A 21,643-nucleotide genomic window follows, 5' to 3' on the forward strand; every position below is an offset into this window, starting at 1 on the left:
CACAAAATACTTTTTAACTTATTTCAACAATATTCTTTTTCCCTTAAGAAAAGAAAAAAGCTTCTACTGGAAGATGTTGCTGTGTACACTATTTCTAGCATTATCACCACTGGTCTTTAAACTAGGCTGAACATCCACACCAGTCTGAACTTTCCAAGCTCATCGTGGCCTCTGATATTTGCTTTAACTATTATAAAAGAATTAAGTTAAACGGAGCAGCCAGTTCTCAGCTTCTCCCCTTGTGACACCCACCAGCCTCCCTGCCTACAAATCCAGAAAGCGAGGCAGCACCTTACAAATCTCCTACTTGTCAGGATAAACACGCTTAATGGCAGACGGCTTCTCAGCCTCCACCTCCTCCAGCAAAGGCTCTCCCGCTTCCCCTGGAGCTGTGGCCCCTTCTCAGGTGCCTGCGATTTCGCATCATCACTTTAACTCTTTCTAACCCGTCACACAGGTCATGAACCCGCCGCAGAACGCCCTTCTGTCCAGAATGAATTTCTAACCTTTTCCCCTTCGCTACGTTCCCCACGTTGAGAACACACATAATTTATAGACTCGTTTCAGGACAATTAGCTGAATAAACGGAATAATTTCTGAAAGGGAGTAGGCAGAGAGAGACACAAAAAGCCTGCGGTGTTTAACAAACTGTTCGCAAACATCAAACGCGGAGCATCGAAAGCGGAGGTTTGGGCCTGGCCAGCGATGGAGAGGAGGAGGAGGAGCTGCCCATCAGGACCTGCGTGCGGGACCGTCCTTCATCAGACCCTCCTGAACTTTCCTGCGCATCCCAGCTCGAGGGGCGCGGAACCAGGCGTGCGGAGGAGAGGGCGGCAGCCGGGGAGGCTGGGCGGTCGCATTCAACTGGTGGGACCCCCTCCTCTTCCTCCTCCTCCTGCAGCGGCAGCGGGAGCCGCTGTCGGGGCGGGGGGAGCGGCGGAGGATGCGGGTGTCGGCGCGGCGGCGCGGGCGGGGGCAGGCGGGCGGCGGGCAGCGGCGCGGCGCCTGACCGCTGCGCTCCCGAGGATGCTCGGGGGGCGATGCCCGGAGACAGGGAGGACGAGATTTGCCAGAAAGCGCTGCAGCTGCTGGCCGAGCTCTGCTCCGTCGGGGCGGTGGAGAACGAGAACTGCCGGGATTTCATCTACTACCTGCGGGACAGAGCCCGGCCCCGCCTCACCGACTCGGGTACGGCCGTAAAGGATGCGGGATGCGCGCCGGTGCCGGCGGCCGGCCCCGTGCCCTGGCTGCGGGAGGAGGGTGGGCATCCCCAAGCGTCCCTCCGGGGCCGGGTTGCCGCGGGGCGAGGCCTGCCGGTGCAGCGGGGACTGCTCCGGGGAGCGCGGGTCTGGGGCGATCCGCCTGGGGGAGGATGCTTGTCCGGGTGGGATGTGCGCCCGGCGATGCCGGGTCTCCGTTTGCAGGCTCCCAGCTCCTGCCGGTACAGCGGTGACTGCCCAGGGATGAGAGGGGAGGACAGGGCTGGGGCGATCCGGCCGGGGAGGGGCGCTTCTCCGGGCTGGGATGCGCGCCCGGGGGAGGATGCTTGTCCGGGTGGGATGCGCGCCGCTGCGCCCGCTGATGCCGGGTCTCCGGCTGCAAGCTCCCAGCTCCTGCCGGTACAGCAGCGGGGACTGCGCCTTCGTGCGAGGGGAGGACGGGGAGAGCGGGGCTGGAGCGACCCGGCCCGGGGAAGGATGCTTGTCGGAGTGGGATGCGTGCCCGGGGGAGGATGCCTGTCTGGGTGGGATGCGCGCTGCTGCGCCCAGTGATGCCGGGTCTCCGGTTGCAGGCTCCCATCTGCCCCCGGTACAGCGGGGACTGCCCTGGGATGCGAGAGGAGCACGGGGCTGGGGCTCATCCCGGCCGGGGGAGGACCCACTTGTCCGGGTGGAGTGCGCGCCCGGTGCTGCCGAGTCTCCGGTTCCAGCTCTCGGCGGAGCTGCATCCCCCTCGTTCTGCAGCTCTCCCCGCTGGAGACGGGCGTTAACTGCTCGGGATGGCAGGCAACTTTCTCCTTCGTGCCCCCGCAGCCGCTCGCCTGGGCTCATCCCTGCCCTGGAGCGGGTCGGAGCATCCCTGCCCGGCGCTGCCACCTCGGTGGCTTTGCTGCAGTGTCGCAAGGCGAGGGGGCTGCTCCGGGGCTGCTCCGGCCTTCCCCATCGCTCTGGGTTTAATTGTAAAGGGGTGTGGGTAGGTGGGTTACAGCTCAGTTTAAATGCAGCACGATTTCACCTAACTTTTGAGTTCTGTATTTCACAAGATAAAAAGACTATTTCGTGCATTTCTGTAGTAGATGGGTGTCATAGGTCTGACTAGATATGCACTGAGTGTTTTTTTTGTGTGCGTGTTTGCGTTATGGTTGCCTTTTCATGGGTTGGCATAACACTCTGACTTAAAAACTTTAACTTCAGGAAGGTTTTTAATAAGGAGCCTGAGCTCCAGCTGCGCAAAAATGCTGAAAGATTGATCATGTTCTGTACATCTCTGGCCGTAGGGGAAAGTTAAATTGCAATTTGAAGTAGGAGTTTATTATATTTATTTTTACAACATTAAGATGAGCTTCCTCCGTATGAGGAGAACATTAGGGAGTTAAAACAGGAGTTGATAAACATTTACAGTACTGGAAAGCCTTGCTGTTAGATCAGCTGACCATTACAGCCTGTTACCAATTTCTTTAATATTCTCTGAAAATAAAAATAGTTTAGCATAAGGCAGTCTAATGACACTCTGTTCTTAAATATTCATCTGTAATTTAGTGGGTTGGAAGTAACACGCAGAGTACAACTTACTGACAAATGCCTGGATATGTGAAAAGGCCTGGAGTAAATAAGTAAAACTAAAAGAGAAAAATGGGGGAATAAAGATGTGCTATCACAATAAATTAATAAGGAATTTTCTGACATTCAATTTGCTTGTATCCAAAGCTATTTGCAGCCATTCTGGCTTTTCACTCACTGAGAAAAGACTCAAATTAAAGTGATTCATGCAAGGTTTCATAAGGATTCTTTAAAATTACACAAATTTAATTGTTTTGTTCATATAGGCAGATTTAATTGTTTTGTTCATATAAGCAGTAATTTTTGTGACAAGACACCTGTGATTTTCCGTAATTTTAATTTACCAAGGGATCAATCACATATTTCTGTATCAGGTGATGATTTCAAAAATGTCTACTTAAATCAGTACTCGCTTTGAATACTAAATTACTTGAAATGCATATGGACACCTTAACCTCAGCTACTTGGATAGCAGCTCTTCAGATTTCTTTCAGAAGCTACCTGTTTTTTTTTCCATCAGCCTCAGGCAAAAAGACTACCTATCATCTGTTTGGGAGCATTTTTAAAACATAATGTGCTCAGTAAAAATTTATCACCTCTACCTTAAGATAAAAAAAAAAAATAAAATCTCTGTTTATTTCTACCTGTTTTGCTTAAGCCATCATTATACAACAGCCTTCTGGTATTGTTGCAAACCTGCTCAATTACACAGAGCAGCGGTCCCTAACCTCCGCCAGTCAATGTGCAGCAACAGTGAGCAATTATGCTGCAGGCAGCATCTTCCTATTGGCCTCGATTTTAACATTTTTATTTTTTGCAGCTGCAGTCAGTCTCAGAGGGTCTCGCAGGCAACATGTTATCCATAAACCCAGTCATGGAAACCACTTCTGTAGGGTAGCAATATCACGAATTTATTCATTTACCTCGTCATCTTTCTTTGATTAAAATATGTGTATCACCTCAGTAAATAGGCTACCCAAGTGTTTTGTTTAGCTGGTCCTTGGATTTGATGGTACAGGCTTCAAGAAGACAATGTACAGGACTTCAAAAAATGAGTAATGTGATTCACAATCAAAGGGCAGTACATTAACAAATCCAGCTTAATTTACATAGTGAGTTTCATTGACTTAAAGGGGAAACAGCATTAAAAAGCCCTGATAACTGATCCATTCAATTGCTGGCCACTAGTGATCTAAACATAGGGGTGTGAAGAAACCCTGTGCTGAAAACCAGCATCTTCTTGGCAGAATTAGGCAAAAGATGAAGCTATTCTCTTATAACTAGCTTCCCCATTGCCCCCTTGCCCTGCGGTGGAAACATGATGTACATTAGCCAGACTGAGTAAATTTCTCTTAGGGCAGCCGAAAGACCTATCCAAAAATGTATACAACCTTGTGAGTGTTGAGAAAAGTTGTAGCTAGAAAACATACATCATTAGCTTTTGTACAGAAATTAGTGTATTTCTCCATAGAATCATAGGATGGTTTGGGTCGGAAGGGTCCTTAAAGATCACTCAGTCCCAGCCCCTCTGCCATGGGCAAGGACACATTCCACTAGGTCAGGTTGCTCAAAGCCTCATCCAACCTGATCTTGAACAGGGACCGGGAATCCATGACTTCCCTGGACAACCTATTCCAGTGCCTCACCACCCTCACAGTAAAAAAATTCTTGCCTAAACCCAACTGCATGGTGGATACAGATGATTTTACGACATGTTGGTTTGAGCCATTTATATATGTTGGCTCTGCTATATGAGTGGTGGTGGGGGGTGCAGTAGTTACTAAAAAAAAACTGATGGAAAATCAATGGAATTAATAGAATCTATGGAATATTGGAAAAATCAAACCTTAATTGAGGGAGCGAGTGAGCTGAGGGTTTGCTGAGCCTGATATCAGGGTTTGCCTGCAAGATCAAACTCCCAGCACCCCTCAGTCCCAGCGGTGAGTAGCCAGATCCCCGGGAATCCACCTGTTCCTTGCCTGATATCTGATATGGTTATCTGTGAGGCTCCCTGCTGTTGGAGAGGACTCAGACCAGGAGGGCAGGAAGGAGGGGGATAGGAGGGGACTGAATGGAGAGGTATAGGGGAGGACTGGATGCCTGCAGTATGCATGGCATCTTTATTTTTCATTTTTCATTTAATTTGCCCTATTATGGGAGGTACTGCACAGTACTTAGAGCATAAGTTTAAGGGCTAATGAGTTGGAGGTTAAATGCACTGATCCACTGAGTTCAAAGGGTGACATAGGTGAGTCAGATTTTAAAGGTTTTCAGAAAACCAAAAATACAAATTAGGCACTTAGTGAAAAATCTTCAATTAGTTCAAAAAGAGATACATGTTAGAGGACCCTTGAAAATCCCAGTAGGGATCTTTAAGCATCTATATACCTTAATAAGCTGGATCTTTTTCTGCTCCTTTCCTCCATTCCCTGTTTGTAAAATGTTCATAACATTTCTGTATCATAGAAGGGTTTTACGAGGGTAAATTGCTAAGCCTGAGCACACCACGAATGTAAAACATCCATAAGGGAGAGTCATAGGGACCTCCTAGAGATATTCAAGTATAAACTGTATTAGTCATCCAGGCATTTGAAAACAATCACCCAAAATCATGTAACATTGCCGCATGGCACCAGATAAAGCAAATATTGCTGATGAGGAGAGGAAGTTGCTTGATTAGAAGTATGATACTAATGTGTAAAAAACCCATACCAAACCAAACTAAAAAAATCTAACAACAAACCAACGCCAAACAAACAAACAAACAAAAAAACCCTATGAAGGCAGAAAATCTTTATAGAGAGACAGATCAGTAAAAGAGGAATTGAGATCAAAAAAAAGTTGCAATTCCTTGTGGACCATATCTCTAATAGATTTATCTTGGAACTTCTTAACTGAAAAAAATCGTGTGGTATCAACCAAGCCTGCCAGAAATGGTGTATATGTTTTATCCATGTCACTTTGGACCTTTTAAAAGGTGAAAACTTTGAGGTGGGGGAGGTGTCAAGATGAGTTGCATGTTTTTTATTTAGAATAGTTTAACCTTTGGCAGAGAATGGAGGAAGAAAATCTTTTTGTTGGCTGAAGCTAGTGCCTTGTTCTCGATCTACCTGGTACATGACTGTGAATTACACTTCCATTGTAGCCGATTTTACTGCTTTAGAGTTACATTTCAGAAATCAACCTTAAACCTTTTGCCTCTAGTAGTTTTTGGGTGTAGGTGATTCTAGGTCTTTGGGGATTTTTGTTGTTGTTCTGTATTGAATCTTTGTTTTTAAAACCCAGCCTCGCAGAGAGGGCAGAGTTTGCTGCCATTGCTCTTTGTAGACTTGATAGATTTCTGCATTGCCTTATGTTGTAGTGTTTTGCCAACTTTTCAACAACTTGTGCTGTCTGCATACCTTCCGATGACTGTTAGATAGAGCAACAGAGTGTGTAATACAAGGCTATGTTCACTGACATTTGCTGAATATCAGTAAAATTAAGTTATATAAAGGAGAAGTATGAAAGAGTTGCACACTGAAACTGCCTTACAGAAAACTTCATCTCCTTAGCACATTCTACAGACTGACGTTCTCTTCCTTTAGTTAAAAAGTATGCAAACCTTGAAAACTAGGAATAAAAAACCCTAAAAATGTCAGAGGAAGCTATTATGAACATGAGAGCTCGATAAAAATGTTGCTTATGAAAATAAGGGATATTTAAAAAAAAAGTCTAATCCATTAATCATAATGAATTTTCATTGTCATAGTGGGACAATGAATAGAAACAAAAAGTAAAGTTTCCTATGCTTTTCTGTTGTGTTGGATTGCATATCTTGAGGATAAGCCAGTAAAGTCTTACAATATTCTTAATTATGTGCTTTAAAATTGGCTAATAGATGTTAAATCAGAAGGCATGCTGAATATTTTGGGTATGGTGATGGTTGTTGAGCAGAAAGTATGCTACAGGTTTTAAGTAAGAGATAGATATCATACAGTGACAGAAAGACAGGTTTTAGTATCTGATAGAGGTACAGATATTTGACAATCAAGAAACTAAAAAAAATCATAGAATCGTAGAATGGGGTGGATTGGAAGGCACCATGAAGGCCATCTAATCCAATCCCCCTGCAGTGAGATGTTCAACTATATCAAGTTACTTGGAGCTCCATCCAACCTGACCTGGAATGTTTCCAAGGAAGGGGTGTCTACCACCTCTCTAGGCTACTTGTTCCGGTGTTTCACCACCCTCAGCATAAAAAATTCCTTCCTAATATCTAGTCTAAACTTCTCTTTTACTTTAAAACCATTACTCCTTGTCCTGTTGCTGCAGGCCCTGCTGAACTGTTTTTCCCCATCTTTCTTATAACTACTCTTGAAGTATTGAAAGGCTGCAATAAGGTCTCCTTTGAATCTTCCCCAAGCTGAACAACTCCAACGCTCTCAGCTTCTCTCAGTAGGGAAGGTGTTCCAGGCCTTTGATCATTTCATTGGCCCTCCTCTGGACCCGTTCCAACAGGTCCATGTCTTTCCTGTGCTGAGGGCTCCAGACCTGGATGCAGTATTCCAGGTATGGTCTTACCAGAGTAGTGTAGAGGGGCAGAATCACCTCCCTCAACGTGCTGGCCATGCTTCTTTAGATGCACTCCAGGATGTGATTGGCCTTTTGGGCTGCAAGTGCACATTACTGGGTCATGTTTAGCTTCTCATCCACCAGGTCCTCCTCTGCAGAGATGCTCTCAATATCTTCATCCCCCAGCCTGTATCAATACTGAGTATTGCTCCGACCCACGTGCAGGACCTTGCACTTTGCCCGGTTGAACCTCGTGAAGTTTTCACAAGCTCACTTCTCTAGCTTGTCAGGGTCCCCATGGATGGCATCCCTTCCCTCAGAGGTATCAACCTCACTACTCAGCTTGGTGCCATCTGTGAACTTGCTGAGGGCAAGTGGGCTTGGAAATGTGACGGATATTGCAGGAATAACGTATGAGCAGGTGCAGTTATGGTCTTGCAGTAGAATTTATGAATTTATTTATCAGTACTTCATTTTTTAATGAGTACTTTTAACCTCAGTAATAAGAAAAGCACAAAGAAACAAAAAGGCCTGACTGGCATGAATGTGGCCTTCCAGCAGAGTGTGAGACAAAGATTTTCTGTGGACAGTATCACTGCGATAGAATGGTCGCTCCCTAGGAGGCTAATACTTGCAACTGAATAGTATCCCAGCAAGCTTCCCCTTAATTCAGAACTGAGTTTAAAATAAAACCTGTATTCAGAATGTAGTTTTATTTCTCAAGAGGGCGTTTTTAAATTTTTATAACTCAAATTACTTACTGATTTATCCCCCCCAACCTCCAGGAACATAACAAACTGCAGAGTTTCATCAAGATGCTAAGTACGTCTATATTTATGTAGATAAATGCAGAAATAATTTACAGAGTTTTAAAGACAGAAAGAAGATTAGAGAGGGCGAAAAAACTTTCAGCATATCTTTTATTTTTATTTTACTCATTATGAACTGTTCCTTTCCATATTATTAATGTTTTTCTTTTGCCAAATAGATGTAAAATGCTCCCACTGAAAATTGATAGTACTCTCTGTGGTGTGTTAGTGCAGAGCTCTTCAACCAGATAGAGGACAAGCACGAATTAAGAAGTATGAGGCCCAAGTTTTTTGGGTTTCAAGAACCAAAGAACTGTTTTGAGAGGTTTTAAAAGTACGGTACTATTCCATAATTAAGACTAAAAATACGTAATCTTTTTCTCTTCTGAAAAGTCAGAAACATATTTGCAGAAGGTAAAAAGAATTATTTCCTGTTGCCTGTATTCCAAGATGTTCTGCTAGTTTAATTCCCTGTAAACAAACAGGCTCTCAGAGATTTTCTTGTCATATCGAAAGACTGTAGTATTGTTTTTTCCTGGGAAGTCTATTTTAAACAGATAACTCTAAGCTTTGAATCAAAAGTATAGGAAAGAGCAAATTACGTTGAAAGAAAAGGGACCACCTGCATGCTTAATAATGGCTTGAAGCTGTAATTAGGTTAATTTAAATGAAAGTACAGTAAATATTTTACTTTAATGTAACTGCATACAACTTTATTGTAGAATAGATAGGAAACCTAAAGATGCATAGATGTTTAAGTTAGAATTTACACCTCAGAACCAGAGAAAAGGAAAGCAAAGATTGTTCTTACAATAAAACTGATGTTGAGCTTTGATCAGGTTGCAGCACAGTCGTATTAAACAATGTTCAAACATGAAAGGAAAGATCCCTGCACTACTGAAATCACTTTAAATTTTTCAGTGGTGCAAAGCAGTTTCAGTGTATCAATACTTTCTTCTAAATTGAGAAGACAAGTGTGAGTAGCTTCTCTGTAGTCCTCCTGACCAAGACTAGTGCCACTGCTGTCCTGTGACTGTGCTTGGATATCGAGGTACAGTTAAACTTGTTCTCCTGTACAAGAAAAAGACAAGAGGAAGGTGGCTTGCAGCCCTTCTTGGCCTCCGCATCCATATTCAGCATAGATGTGGAAAGCAAGAGCTTTCCGGGACTTCCATTTCCATTTCAGTTTTACCTCTCACTTCTATGGGAATTATACCAAGTGTCTGTTGTTTACAGTCTGCACTTATGCACTGAAATCATAGCAAAACATTGTGTTGTGTTTGTGATAAATAGACTGGTGCCAACTACACCCCTTTGTATTTAATGAAAAAAGTATATTTACTCGTATATTATATTCCTTATATATAAATAGTATTTATTTACTGAAATCATAGCAGGCAGATTTGTGAAGTAATCCCAAAAGTTAGACTAACATACCACTTGAATCTGAAGTCAGTTATCTCTACAGTCATCCCACAGTTTATGCAAGTCTCTGCCAAATGTGCAGGAATGTTAAAGAAAATGGTTATTTTGATCTGTGAATAACAAAAATGTATGTAATTGAAAATAACCTAAAGAGTAATGACAAAAACATCAACCTTTTAAAGATTAGGGGGGCTGAAGAGCATACAGCCTGTCTTACACCTGGATTCTCACCTTAAATGCTAGTTTTGCTGATGAAAACCAGTAAATTTAACCCATGTACGTACAACTGTACTTGCCACTAAAACTTTGTCACTGCATTTTTTATAACTTTTATTTCAGTGGGATTTGCACACTCCTCCTATAGGGAGGAGAGGGAAAAGAATGCGATAATTATAGTTTCCTAAGAAATATCCATAAGCCTTCACAGGCAACAGTTTACATTTGGAGACACAAAGCTCTGATCACTTAAGTAGAGGTGTTAGTGTAATGGATTTATGGGTCATTAATTCCTTAAAATCATGAACCTGTGTTACAATATGCCATTTTTTGGTACTGGCAGAATTCTGAATTGATATGGTTTTGTGTGATCCATATGTTTATTGACTTAAGCACAAACAATTGGCTACATGTCCCCCCAGATAGCTTTCTGGAAATTTCCTTTCCAAACTAATTTGTGAGAGCTCAATTGCACTCACAATTCATAGCCTTAGAAATATAAGCCCAAAATTATTGTTGTCATAACAGCAGGTCCAGTTAAATTCAGTCTTGAGGCTGTGCAGCATGATAGCATCTTTGGTGTGCAATAAGTAGAGGCTGAACATAAACTGCTTTTTATGTATTTGTTTAAAACCAAATTTATAGGTTTTATTTCTTCCTCCACTGAAAATAATGATCAGTGTTGGTTTAGTGCAAAGCTGTACTTCAAAACATTGTATTGTGCATCATTTGCGGTATTTTGTCGTTTATTTAAGCTCTTCTGTGGCTTTATTTATACTAAGGAGATAAAGAGAGATCATTCTGGTCTTAAGCATTATGTCTCTTTCATAATGCTAACAAAATGTTAGTTCAAGGAATAAGAATTTGGAATAATTAATTACGGATGTAAGGATTTTTCATCAAAATGCTGTCAATTGCAACTTATAAAATCTGTAATACCTGAAGTTCATCATCTTACAAGATAAATTTTTCTTGCATATTCTGTGGTACTGTTTAGTGAGTACTTGATCCATTTATTTGGAGAGTACAAAAAAAATTCTGTCATATAAAAAAGATGTCATCTCTAACAGCTGGTAGTTTGCACATTTGTTACATTAGCTATTGTAATCACACTGAATCTTATGTGGTTTAAGTTGCTCAATATGTTCAACTGCATTTTTTTTTTTTTTTTACTTTACACATTCATTAGCCAAGTAAAATCAGTTTGGCTTCCTTTGCCACACATGGATGCTACAGAACTTTATCTTGCGTACTTCCTATGGTTAGTTGGAATTCATAAATACAGTGGACACTGTCAAAACTGATATGTACACCTGTATGTCTTGAGTCAGTTTACAGTTGTGTGTGTCTACCAATGATAAATATTGGAAGAATCCAAGAGTACATGACTTGTCAGAAAAGGCTTTTAGATTATTGATCTCAATTCACCATATTAAGAAAAAAAATCAAGCAGTAATGATTTTAGAGTTAAAACTTTCAAAGGACATTTAAAATAATAATTAGGATTTTAAATAGTATACTTCCTCTAGTGTACTTTCTCACTGCTTTTTTTTCCAGGTTAGTTTTACATGTACGCAAAGCCTTGCTGACTTCCCTTGCAAATCAATTGCCTTGGTTTTCTATGTTTTCATCAGGAAATTTGTTCAAAATTTCTTAATTATGTCTTCTTGTCTATGAGATTCTCCACACATTTCCTTTCCCCATATGATGGACCTTTTTGTGTGTGTATACACAAAACCACTAAATACTTATCTTTTAAAATTTCTGTAAACCATTCTTCGTCATTCCGACCCAACGGTTACTCTGTGTCCGGGTTCTCCCATTTGTTTTTTAGATTGTGTGTCTATATGCCTGTGTATGAGATGTTTTTTCTTCTGGATGTTGCCACTCCATTTCTCAAGTAGCATATCATTTAATTTACTGTCCATATTTCTAATATTTTTAATTCACCTGTGTTTTAATTCTCTGACCTCAACAGTATGGTTTAGTGTAATTTCAGAATGTAATTGTATTGCTGTTTAATCAATCAATACATAATGTTTGACACATCTTACACACAGGTTATCTCATTGGGCATCTGGCCACAGCTATATTAAGTTCTCTTTAGAGTTCCGTTTAAAACATTATGTTTATTTTGTCATTTGCAAGAGGTTCATGCCTGTGGAGTTAATGATTTCTCTAATAATATTAGGATATTACAAAAGGTGCTTCTCCGATCTATCAAATCATATAAATAATTACAACTTGTTATTCAGTAGGAATTATCCTGCTGTAATATATAGAAAGACATGTACTATGCTAATTAGAAAACAATCAATGAGATCAATAGTTTTATGATCTTCTGTTTCCATTTGTAGCAGATATTTTATCCATTTAAGAGAGAAGTATATATTTTTTTTCTTCCTAGAGAAGTTTAATGGATAAAATTAATGCCTAGTTATTCTGCCATTTTGGATAAAGCCTGCCATAAACAGGGTGATCTTAAGTCTTCATTATGCCAAGGTCTCTCTGCACAGCTTAAGGGAAGGGAGTGTTTCCTCAGACTGGCTACAAGGAAATAAAGCAGATATAGAGTTGGTTCTCACTGAGTGCTATTCTATTCCCCGTAGTAGGGCTGATGTAGGATATGTAGCAGTAGCATTATGGCAATTCTTACCTGCTGAAAAGAGCTTTTAGATCTGTAAGAAACCAAATACAAGTGAAAACAGATCTGGTATTGCTTAAAAAATTACGGAAAACTCTGAACAGAAAATTCTCTTATCAGTAGTTTTTTTTTAAGCTTTACCAGTTTGCTCGGGGGTAATATAAGACACAAATCTAAACTAGTAGCTCAAATTTTGTTTAATTCTATGATTGTCCTCTCTTCTGCAGTAGATCATGCCATCAGAAAAGGTGCCTGTTACTGCAGATGCCACTAAGGCACTCATGTTACAAAAGTCTAATGTTATCTTTCTCTCTTTTCTTTCAATCACCAGATATTAATAATGATTAAGGCTTACATGGTAAACAGAAAGGTGAGAGGTTGACCTGTTTTGTTTGTTTATTTAGTTTGTTCATTTATTTTGTTCTAAATTTATAGCTGTTCCATGAAGAACCGGGGGTGAAACAGGCATGAGTATGAAGCCTGTTGCTTGTGCTGCTCCAGGAGGTGCATGTGAGGAGCAGATCAGCTGACCATACCTCTGAAGAGGGGAAGCATTACTCATGTTCCTAAAGCACCAACCAAGTTGGTTGTCACTAGAAAATACTGAGTTGAAGCCTGAAATTTTGAGGACTTTCCTACAGAGGCACAGTAGAGAGGAAAAATTGTAAATATACCTTGTTATACCTCTGTTTTAAGAAATTATATTTCTGTTTTATATTACACTAAAATTTGCAGGTTCTTTTACCTGAATTTAAAAGTCACATGAGCTTCTTTAGGGAGTTCACTGTAGAAAAAGATAAGAGTAGATCTGTCCAAATGCTTTGGCTTTCTTGGGGTTTCATCAGATGTTCATTTGGTTTGTTTGTTTGTTTGTTTGAGGGTTCATAGTTCGGTAAGTCATGGTTATACACTGAGAGTAGGTCTGTGGCTAAGCAGGAAAAAGAAAGCTTGGCCATTGTGGCTTCACCTAAAACCTGTCACCTTGGCTCTTTCCTATGCTGCAGCATTGCTGTTCCTGCCAGCTTCTGTTAACTGCTGTAGGTGTAACATTTTTATATCTTTTCTCATCCTTAAGTTAATGTCTTGTTCCTGCCTACCTTATTCATTCTCTACCTATCTCTTGTTCTGTTGTTGTTATGTTATATAGAGAGATTTGACTAGTCAAGATGATTTAGTTCATACTGAGCCAGAGATGATAAAATAGCTAAAAGCAGTGCCCAAAATAGCAGTGCACAGGTATAGATTTGCCAAAGCTATAGTAATTACTGTAGCTGTCCTTCTGTGGTGTAGTGTTACAAGTGAGACCCAGCACTGTGAACAAAAACTGCTCTTTCTTCCTTTGGTGTTATTTTTCTTCCTTCTTTTGTTTTTTTCTTGGGAGCTGGTAACCAGAACAGATCTTAATAGCAACAGAGCCAGCAACACCTTCAGCCACCTCAACTTTCTTTTCTTCCCAAATTAGGGAGGGGAAGCAATTTTGCACTTTCAGGAACATCTGAAAGTCAGTTTCAGGATTCATGTCTCATCCTACAGCCTCTATGCACTGAGAGCAGAAAGAACAGGAATTTTGTTAAAATAGAATTCATGGGACTTGACAGTTTCAGTGGTTTGGCTGTTTTAGCCCCTTTTTTTCTGTACCCCTTTTTATGAGGAAGATTTCCAGTGGTAGTTGTTGCCATGGTACTAAGCAGGACAAGGTGTCTACTCCAATCTTAAAACTACATTTATGGTTGTATAGTGAAAAATTATCTCTTCTGACAAGTCAGGCTTGTTTACACAGAATTAATATAGCACCACTTCTCTTATTCCAAAGTGTAGAGAGGCTCTTCAGGTCATTCCCAGTGTGTCAAAGGAAATGTGAGTTTCAGCAGTGCTGGAAAAGCCTTAGAATTCGTTCCGTCCTTCCACTCTGTCGTTAGCTGTTCAGATGAACAACTGCTTCACGCCCTGCCGAGCAGCTGATTGGCCTTGGAGGGAAGAAGCATCTGAAGCAGTATTAATGTTTCATTCAAAATCATGAGAGCCAGGGAGGAGGGGAGGTGAATTGGGGAATTCAAACCCCCAAATCAGTACTGCCATTTATTTCACCAGGTCCTTTTCTCTTGAGCAGCATCCCTAATTGTTTCCCACACGGGATTTCCTCTCAGGATGGTCTTGCTGACTTTGTGAGATGTTTTTACCAAGGGTAAAATTAGTGGTGTTCCAAGAGGAGTTCAGCCCTCTCTTTTCCCTTCACTTTTCACTCTCTATTCTCCATTCCTTCTCCCCAACCCTGTTTACAGTATATGGTGTGATGTATGTTGCACAGGAGATGGAGGAGCAAAGAAGCTATGCAATCTCTCTGTCCTTTGCTATTTTCCTCTCTCGAGTCATCACTGCTGCATCAAGACCTAATATGTTTACCATGTAAAAATCCCTTTTTATTTTCTCAGTAAGCAGAACAAATCAGAAAGCTGTAAAATTAGTGTCTTAAAATGCAATATCAAAGTTGTGTGAGCAAACTAGATGTGATAAAGCAATCAGTAAGGGAGTGTAGTGGAACGCATGACAGCAAGAACAGCCAGCTGCATCTGGGAAATACACAAATCCTTGGACCCAACAGTATAAAATGTCCAAAGCTGTAGAAGAAGAGCAGTTTTTACTTTTCTGTGTCAATCCTATCAGTTTGAAACATGATTGGCCCCCAATCCCATATATTTATTGCAGTGATAACACCATTGATGTTAAAAGAAATACCACCTCAAAGTGGGTATTCACATGACATCTTGGATTCGTTGTAAATAGTATAGCACATGCCCAGGGTTATTAAATCTGGAATTTTTTCTAATAAACAACGTTTGTTTTCTTAGGACAGGAGTAGAAAACTGATAACAGAAGTGTTGCACAGCTAGCCCTTGATTAACAAGGAAGGACTCTTTTACAATGTTTCAAGCAGTACTGTTCCCAGTAAATGACAGCAAATAGATGTTAAGTCCTTAAGTACTGCTGAAATAAATATTAATTTGTGCAGTTTAAAGCCCTAAATGTTGGTTTTTCTTTTACCTATTAGTCTTCGTGAAAAAAGAAAAGAAAAAAAGGTAAGCCTTTACTGAGTATTGCCTGATTCAGCAGTTGGATAAAAGGAATGATGCTGACACGCTTGGTTCAGGTACTGGGAGGATGTAGCCCCAGATAAGGAGAACTATGAACATACAAAACAACATAGGGGATGTCTGGCTGTAAATACTGTGAATCTAATATTACTCTACAATATGTTAATACAAACTTGTTTGATTCAGTAATGTTGTTTAGAGACAGTAGTATGGTTTGGTTGACGGGAATAGATTACTAGTGGGGGCTGTGCAAACTAAGGTTCTTTTTTTACTGTGCCAGTCACTCAGGGTGTGATCTTGGAGTATTTCTCAGTGCTGCTTTTCCCTTGCTTTTCAGTTGCCTTTTCAGTACTGATATGTGGTTGTTGTAGAATTCCAGCTAATCCCCTGTCTGTAATCAACGGAGAAAGCAGGACATGTCTCAAGTGTGATGTCAGTAAAGCACAGAGCACAAAACTGCCTAAAAAGCAGCCAAGAGAAAGCATTAGGCCCAGCGACTTACATGGAAAGTAGTTTTTCTGAATATGTGTCTGTTTTTCCATAGTGAACAGGCAACAAGAGCCTGTGCTTTGTCAGGGCCTCTCAGCACTTTAGTCTTATAAATTATAAATAAAATATGTTTTCTTCCTGTGAAGGTTAGCAAATAGATATACGCCTCTGTTACCAGCAAGGAAGCCATAATTGAGAGGCAGAGATTTGATGGAATACACATTCAAATTGGAATAAATAAGAGCATAAGGAGAATTTCAAACCCTCTTTTTCTGTGCTGGGCTTAATCTGAACATTTAGCTATGGATTTTATTCATGATATCTGTTGCAAGCTTGGATTTTTGTTTTCAGACCTAAATCCCACTCCACACTCTAGCCTGTATCTGACTGTGCAACACTACTAACGGGGTAGCTTTTAGTTATCTTTTGCATATCCCATCATTTTGCCATTTACTGCCCCTCTTTCGGCATAAGAGTCTATAACAACTACTTCGATATCCTGGGTTGGATTGCAAATGCATATCTCGGCTTGATACCATTTGAGCTGAAACTGAAAAGACTACTATAGAGGTAATCCTGTTCACATTTTTGTAGCAGAAACACAGAATAGAAATTATGTTTCTCAGAGGGAGAAGCCTTTTTACAGTGCCCTCATTCTCCTCCTCATTTGCCCCCCTCACACGCACGCTTGGGATCAAACAGTGTATTTTTACTGACTGAATTTATTTGGCATTAAGCATATATATTTCTTTATTAATTTCAGTCGTATACCTCAACATGCATGTTTCGCTCATGTTTAAGAAATTTTTAAAACAAATCACCCACCCTTTACATGAAAGTCCTCTAGAGAGCTTGTTTGACAGTGAGGTAACTACTCAAACTGCTAAGAGCCTGACTTCACAAGTCTGGAAGTTCGGAACATATTCCTCTTTGAAGCACATTGTCCTTCTCCGTTCTTCTTCCTTTCCCCCTTCCCTTTTCCTTCCCTTTTGCCAGTTTGTTTTCTTAAGTGAATGTGATCTTATCCTTAAAAGTTAATTGCTTTCTGTTTTCTTAACATTCACAATTTAGTCATTCAAAAATTATTCCTCTTTCCTGTGTTTATCTGAGTATATGTAATTTTGTGACAAAACTTAATCCTTCTGTCCATCAGATTTCATAAGTTGTTATGCCAGAGCCACCAAATCTGACCGCATCATTTCTGTAGTACTATTTGTACTCAAATAATCTTGGAGAGTAAAATTTTCAAGGAGACCTACGTGAGTGAAACTACTCATACTCCAATGAAACAAGTGAGAATTTGACCTGTTGTGGTTTGAGCTAAAATAGAATCGTTTTTCTAACTTTTCAGCTAAGCCTTGTCTAAGTAACTTCATTTTCTGAAAATTAACTACATGTTTTGCAGACAGTGTTTCTCTCTAGAAGTGATAACACAGGGCATTGGTATGCAGAGAGGCTACTGCTTATACTTATTCCTATAGAAACCAAGCCATCCTCGAGTTGGTGGAATGCCATAAATAAAAAAGGTGATAAAGGGTTGCACCAGCAGAGAGGAGTGGACAGGACAGGTGACCCAGAACTTACTGACAGAGTATTACATCCCATATACATCATATTCAGTGTAAAACTGAAGGATCACGAGCATGAAGTTCTCTTCTTTGATGGCCAGTGTCCAGTGACGACCTCATCTGTCTTTTTTGCCCCTGATCTTAGAGCTGTGCATTCCTGAATCCGTGCTGAGTCGAGCCCAGGACCTTTTCCCCATACCTGCTCTGCAGCATCTGTGGTGATATAGTCATTGAAGGAGGACACTTTTGTATATTTTTATATATTTTATTATTTTATAATTAATATTTTCCTTATTGTTTCATGAAAACTTTTTTACTTTCCAACTCTCAAGTCCTTCTAATTTCCCTTCCCCTGGAAGGGAAGGAGAATTGGGACTGCTCATGCTTAGCTGCCAGTAAAGCTAGGCTGGGACTAAACTGTGACAAAGCCCTTCATGTATTTTTGAAAATCCAAGCCATATCGTTTGTGGTTGCATAAAATAAGAAATGACTGCTTCTATTCCAAATCCTTATCCAGTGTTACAGTATTCCTGTATTTTTGGGGATATGTGGGGCAGGATAAGTACGGGAAATTGATAGGTGTCTTACATACCTAACAATGTTGGATGACAAAAAAAGTACCAAATGTTCAAAAAAATAATCCTAAATCATTCAGGTGAAGTAGTTGAAAAATCAGCAAACCCCTTCAGTGCATTCCAGCCAGCAAGGAAAGTGGGTTGTAGCGGTCTCTAGGGAGCTGAAAAGGAACCTACATTACTATTTTTAGTTTTATTTTTTTCCAAGCAAGAATGGAAAGTGTAGAGGCCAGAAGACAGCAAAACAGTGGCTAGAAATTTACCATTTATTCTGTTGCATATGTTTGTGTTTCCCTTAGAAATAGCAGAATCCTTGGAGTTCTTCAAAACCCAAGAAATTCCCCATACCTGAGAGCAATCCAGCCGGGCAGTTCTTGAAGGGGGAGAGAAGACATGAAAAGTCTTCTGTTTTCTTAAGTATTCCACTGTTGTGGTATTACAGATTCAGGAGGGTAGAGTCAGATTAGATATTAGGAAGGAATGTTTTCCTGTGGGCGTGCTGAGTCCGTGCCACAGGTTGCCCAGAGAAGTCGTGGGTGCCTCATCTCTGGAGGTGTTCAAGGCCAGGTTGGATGAGACTTTGAGCAACCTGATCCAGTGGGAGACATCCCTGCCTATGATAGGGGGGTTGGAACTTCATGATCTTTAAGGACCCTTCCAACCCAAGTTATTCTGTGATTCTATGAACAAGGGCCTGCTGCCAAGATTTTCTTCTTTATACTCCCTGTAATTTGGAGAGGGAGGTAAGCATAGAAGTTGTTCTTCCTGTGGAACGGGCCTGAGGAAGAGCAACCATGAGTCTGAGAAGAATGTTGCAAACTTTATGGTCCGTTCTGCACGTCTTATTTGTTTATGTACACCCAGCTGGCAGGCCTATTGTATTAACATGGAGAGTAAATCAGTGATTATAATTGAACTAGTCTTTAAAAAAAAACTGTGCCGTATATTGTGATTATAATTTCTCTCTCTGGTAAGGTTGTTTATCCTCTTTTTCTTATTTATTGCTTGAGTGAAACTAATACTTTTGAAATTATGTTTTAGAAAAAGTAAGGTACTGTGCAACTGGTGGTATTTCGCTGCAGAATAACCCCCGGAGGGATTTGTAATCCCCTGGTACTAACATCATCTTATAGTGAGCTAAATTGAATAATAAGCTCAGTGCTATGAATACAGCTTCATATTCAGCCTCACTCTGTTTTAGTTAGCATTGCCTAGTAATAAATTATTATTATATATTTATGCTATCAGTGACATCCAGAGGCTGGCCTAAACACATGTGAGCCTCTGGCAGCAGTTGTATATATACATGTGGATATTTTGTTCTCTCTATAAATGTGTGCTGTGGGCTCTCTCTTAAAATATTTGTTAGTAAGTCTTCCCTGTAGCTAAACACAATAAGACAGTACATGCTGGACATCAGTCAAAGACACACAGTGACACATAGCTTACTAATTACTATTAATGTTTACAGGATTTGGAATGTCCTAATTGATTTTGGCAATGAAAGTGCAGTCTGTTAAATTGCTTGTCACCCTTGTTACATCCTAGGTCTCACTGAGAATCTCATAGGCAATTAACTATAATTGCTATGTTGTATTTATTCTAAAATGCACAATATATTACTATTTTATTGTTTGGATCTCAAAAGTCAGGAGTTAATTGCTGACAAAAATACAATTTTTTTTCAGGGTAGAAAAATATGAAGATTTTAAAATAATTCATGTTCCAAACTCATAGTCCTCCTGTACTTGAAATCTCACTAGCTTCAAGAATTACTTGTGCAGAAAGACACAATAGGTATATCTACATAACCTGCTTGTGTGGCAATGCTAGAGGAGTATGATTTCCTGCACACCGGTCTGGTTTTAGGACCAATGTCCCCATTGTGCTGCTACGAGCAAGGCACTAACTGCAGGAGGACCCTGTGTCCACATTGCTGAACTCTAGAGTTTGACTTCAGTCTTGGTTCCACCAGGAGATAAACTACTTCAAACACACCCAGCAGTGCGCATCACTCCAACTGAGTACCACCAGGCTCCAAGTGCAGATATAAGGCAAAGCTGCAGCAAAAAATAATTGCGCCCCACTCCTAATGCGGACACATTCTATGTTATTTAGGAAGACTCAGGCTAAAGATTCTGAAATAAATTCTTATGCTGTCTGTAAGATAGGGCGGTTCTTTTCTGTATATGGAACTGTACACCGATTCTTGGAGGGAATATATTTCCTTCAGATATTCTAGGTCACAAGGAGGAAAAAGAACTGAATCGCTCACATCAATTCAGCTGCCAGTTTAGCCTGGCAGTGTTCTTTATTTAAGCAGCCAAAGCTCCAGAATTAGCATGGACTGTCTAGAAACCTCAGTAAAATAAAGAGCTTTGCCAAGAAGCAGTCTAGGACAGCAAAAAGTTAAGCAATTCCTACAGATAAATGAGAGTAATCTGCAAAATTTCCCTTCACGGGAATGTAGAGCTACAGTGTCTCCTGGTATTGCCCAGGGTTTGGATGTTGGAGCACTGATTTGTTCTTGAAGTTAAGACTGACAGCGTACTTTTCACTTCATAGTGGATTGTTCAAGGAACAGCTAAGAACAAGTTTTCTTGCTGTTCTTTTTAAAGCAGAGGATACTCTTTAGTTCCTTATATTAGGAAACCAGCTGTTCAAATATTTCTGGAGAAAATAATTTTGGGAGATAAGATCCAGATCTAGCTAAATTTACTTAATTAAAGAAAATGTACATCTAGTAGAATGAGAGTGTAAATTCTACTTGCTGCAGGCACAAAATCTCTTTAAGAGTCTGGATATGACAAATAATGACAATAATTGTGCATCTGAAATATTAGAAATATATCAGAATACAGGATGAAATTAGAGACTATTTGGTTTTTAGTTGTTTTATCTACTGCAAGTGGAAAGACAAGTTTAAATATCATGGAATGGTTTCCAGCACATTCAAACTATTTTAGATCTTACTGTTAATCCAGTTAATTATTTCCCTATTCTCCATTCAATTAATTATCAGATTGAAGTTCCTATATAATATGTAAAATGGTGTTTTGCCAATAAAGGATTATAAAATAAATACTGCAGAGTTTACTTTAGAAGAAAACATAACAAGACTGAAATCTGAAGAATTCCAAGTTAAAAGAAGCCCACGAGCTTTGACAGCAATTGCATGTACATATATATACCACAAGAACATAGGCTATTGTACGTGGGGCATGGAAGACTACAACAATTCTTTACTGTAGGAATCATTTAGAATTGTACATAAATAACATTGCTTGGATTTTCTGCTTAGATCTTCCAGCATTGTTGCAGCTAACAAACCTGTTTAATTTTTTTTAAATACAAGATGTTGATCAGTATTTGTTTTTGTTGTATTTCAGGCTTCCTGGGGTCTACCCTGAAAAAAATTCATTTGTTTTACGATCTAAGAACTGATGCGTAGCAATCCGTTTATGCTGCAGCGTATGGTGACATGGTTTTTG

The 21,643-nt window shown here is 40.3% G+C and overlaps 1 protein-coding gene across 3 annotated transcripts in view; it reads left to right on the top strand.

Moving 5' to 3' along the window:
- Positions 1–904: 904 nt before the first annotated feature.
- The window catches only part of SYT9 (synaptotagmin 9), a 72,783-nt gene continuing 52,044 nt past the window's right edge, over positions 905–21,643 (top strand). For all 3 annotated transcript variants that reach the window (XR_008450091.1, XM_054068338.1, XM_054068339.1), the window contains exon 1: positions 905–1,188. Coding sequence is in view for 2 of the 3 variants with exons in the window: in XM_054068338.1 (XP_053924313.1) it covers positions 1,041–1,188 (148 nt within the window). In the remaining variant the exon portion in view is untranslated. The remainder of the gene's footprint in view (positions 1,189–21,643) is intronic.

Source organism: Cuculus canorus, chromosome 5 (assembly GCF_017976375.1).
Source record: "Cuculus canorus isolate bCucCan1 chromosome 5, bCucCan1.pri, whole genome shotgun sequence".
Lineage (NCBI taxonomy): Eukaryota > Metazoa > Chordata > Aves > Cuculiformes > Cuculidae > Cuculus > Cuculus canorus.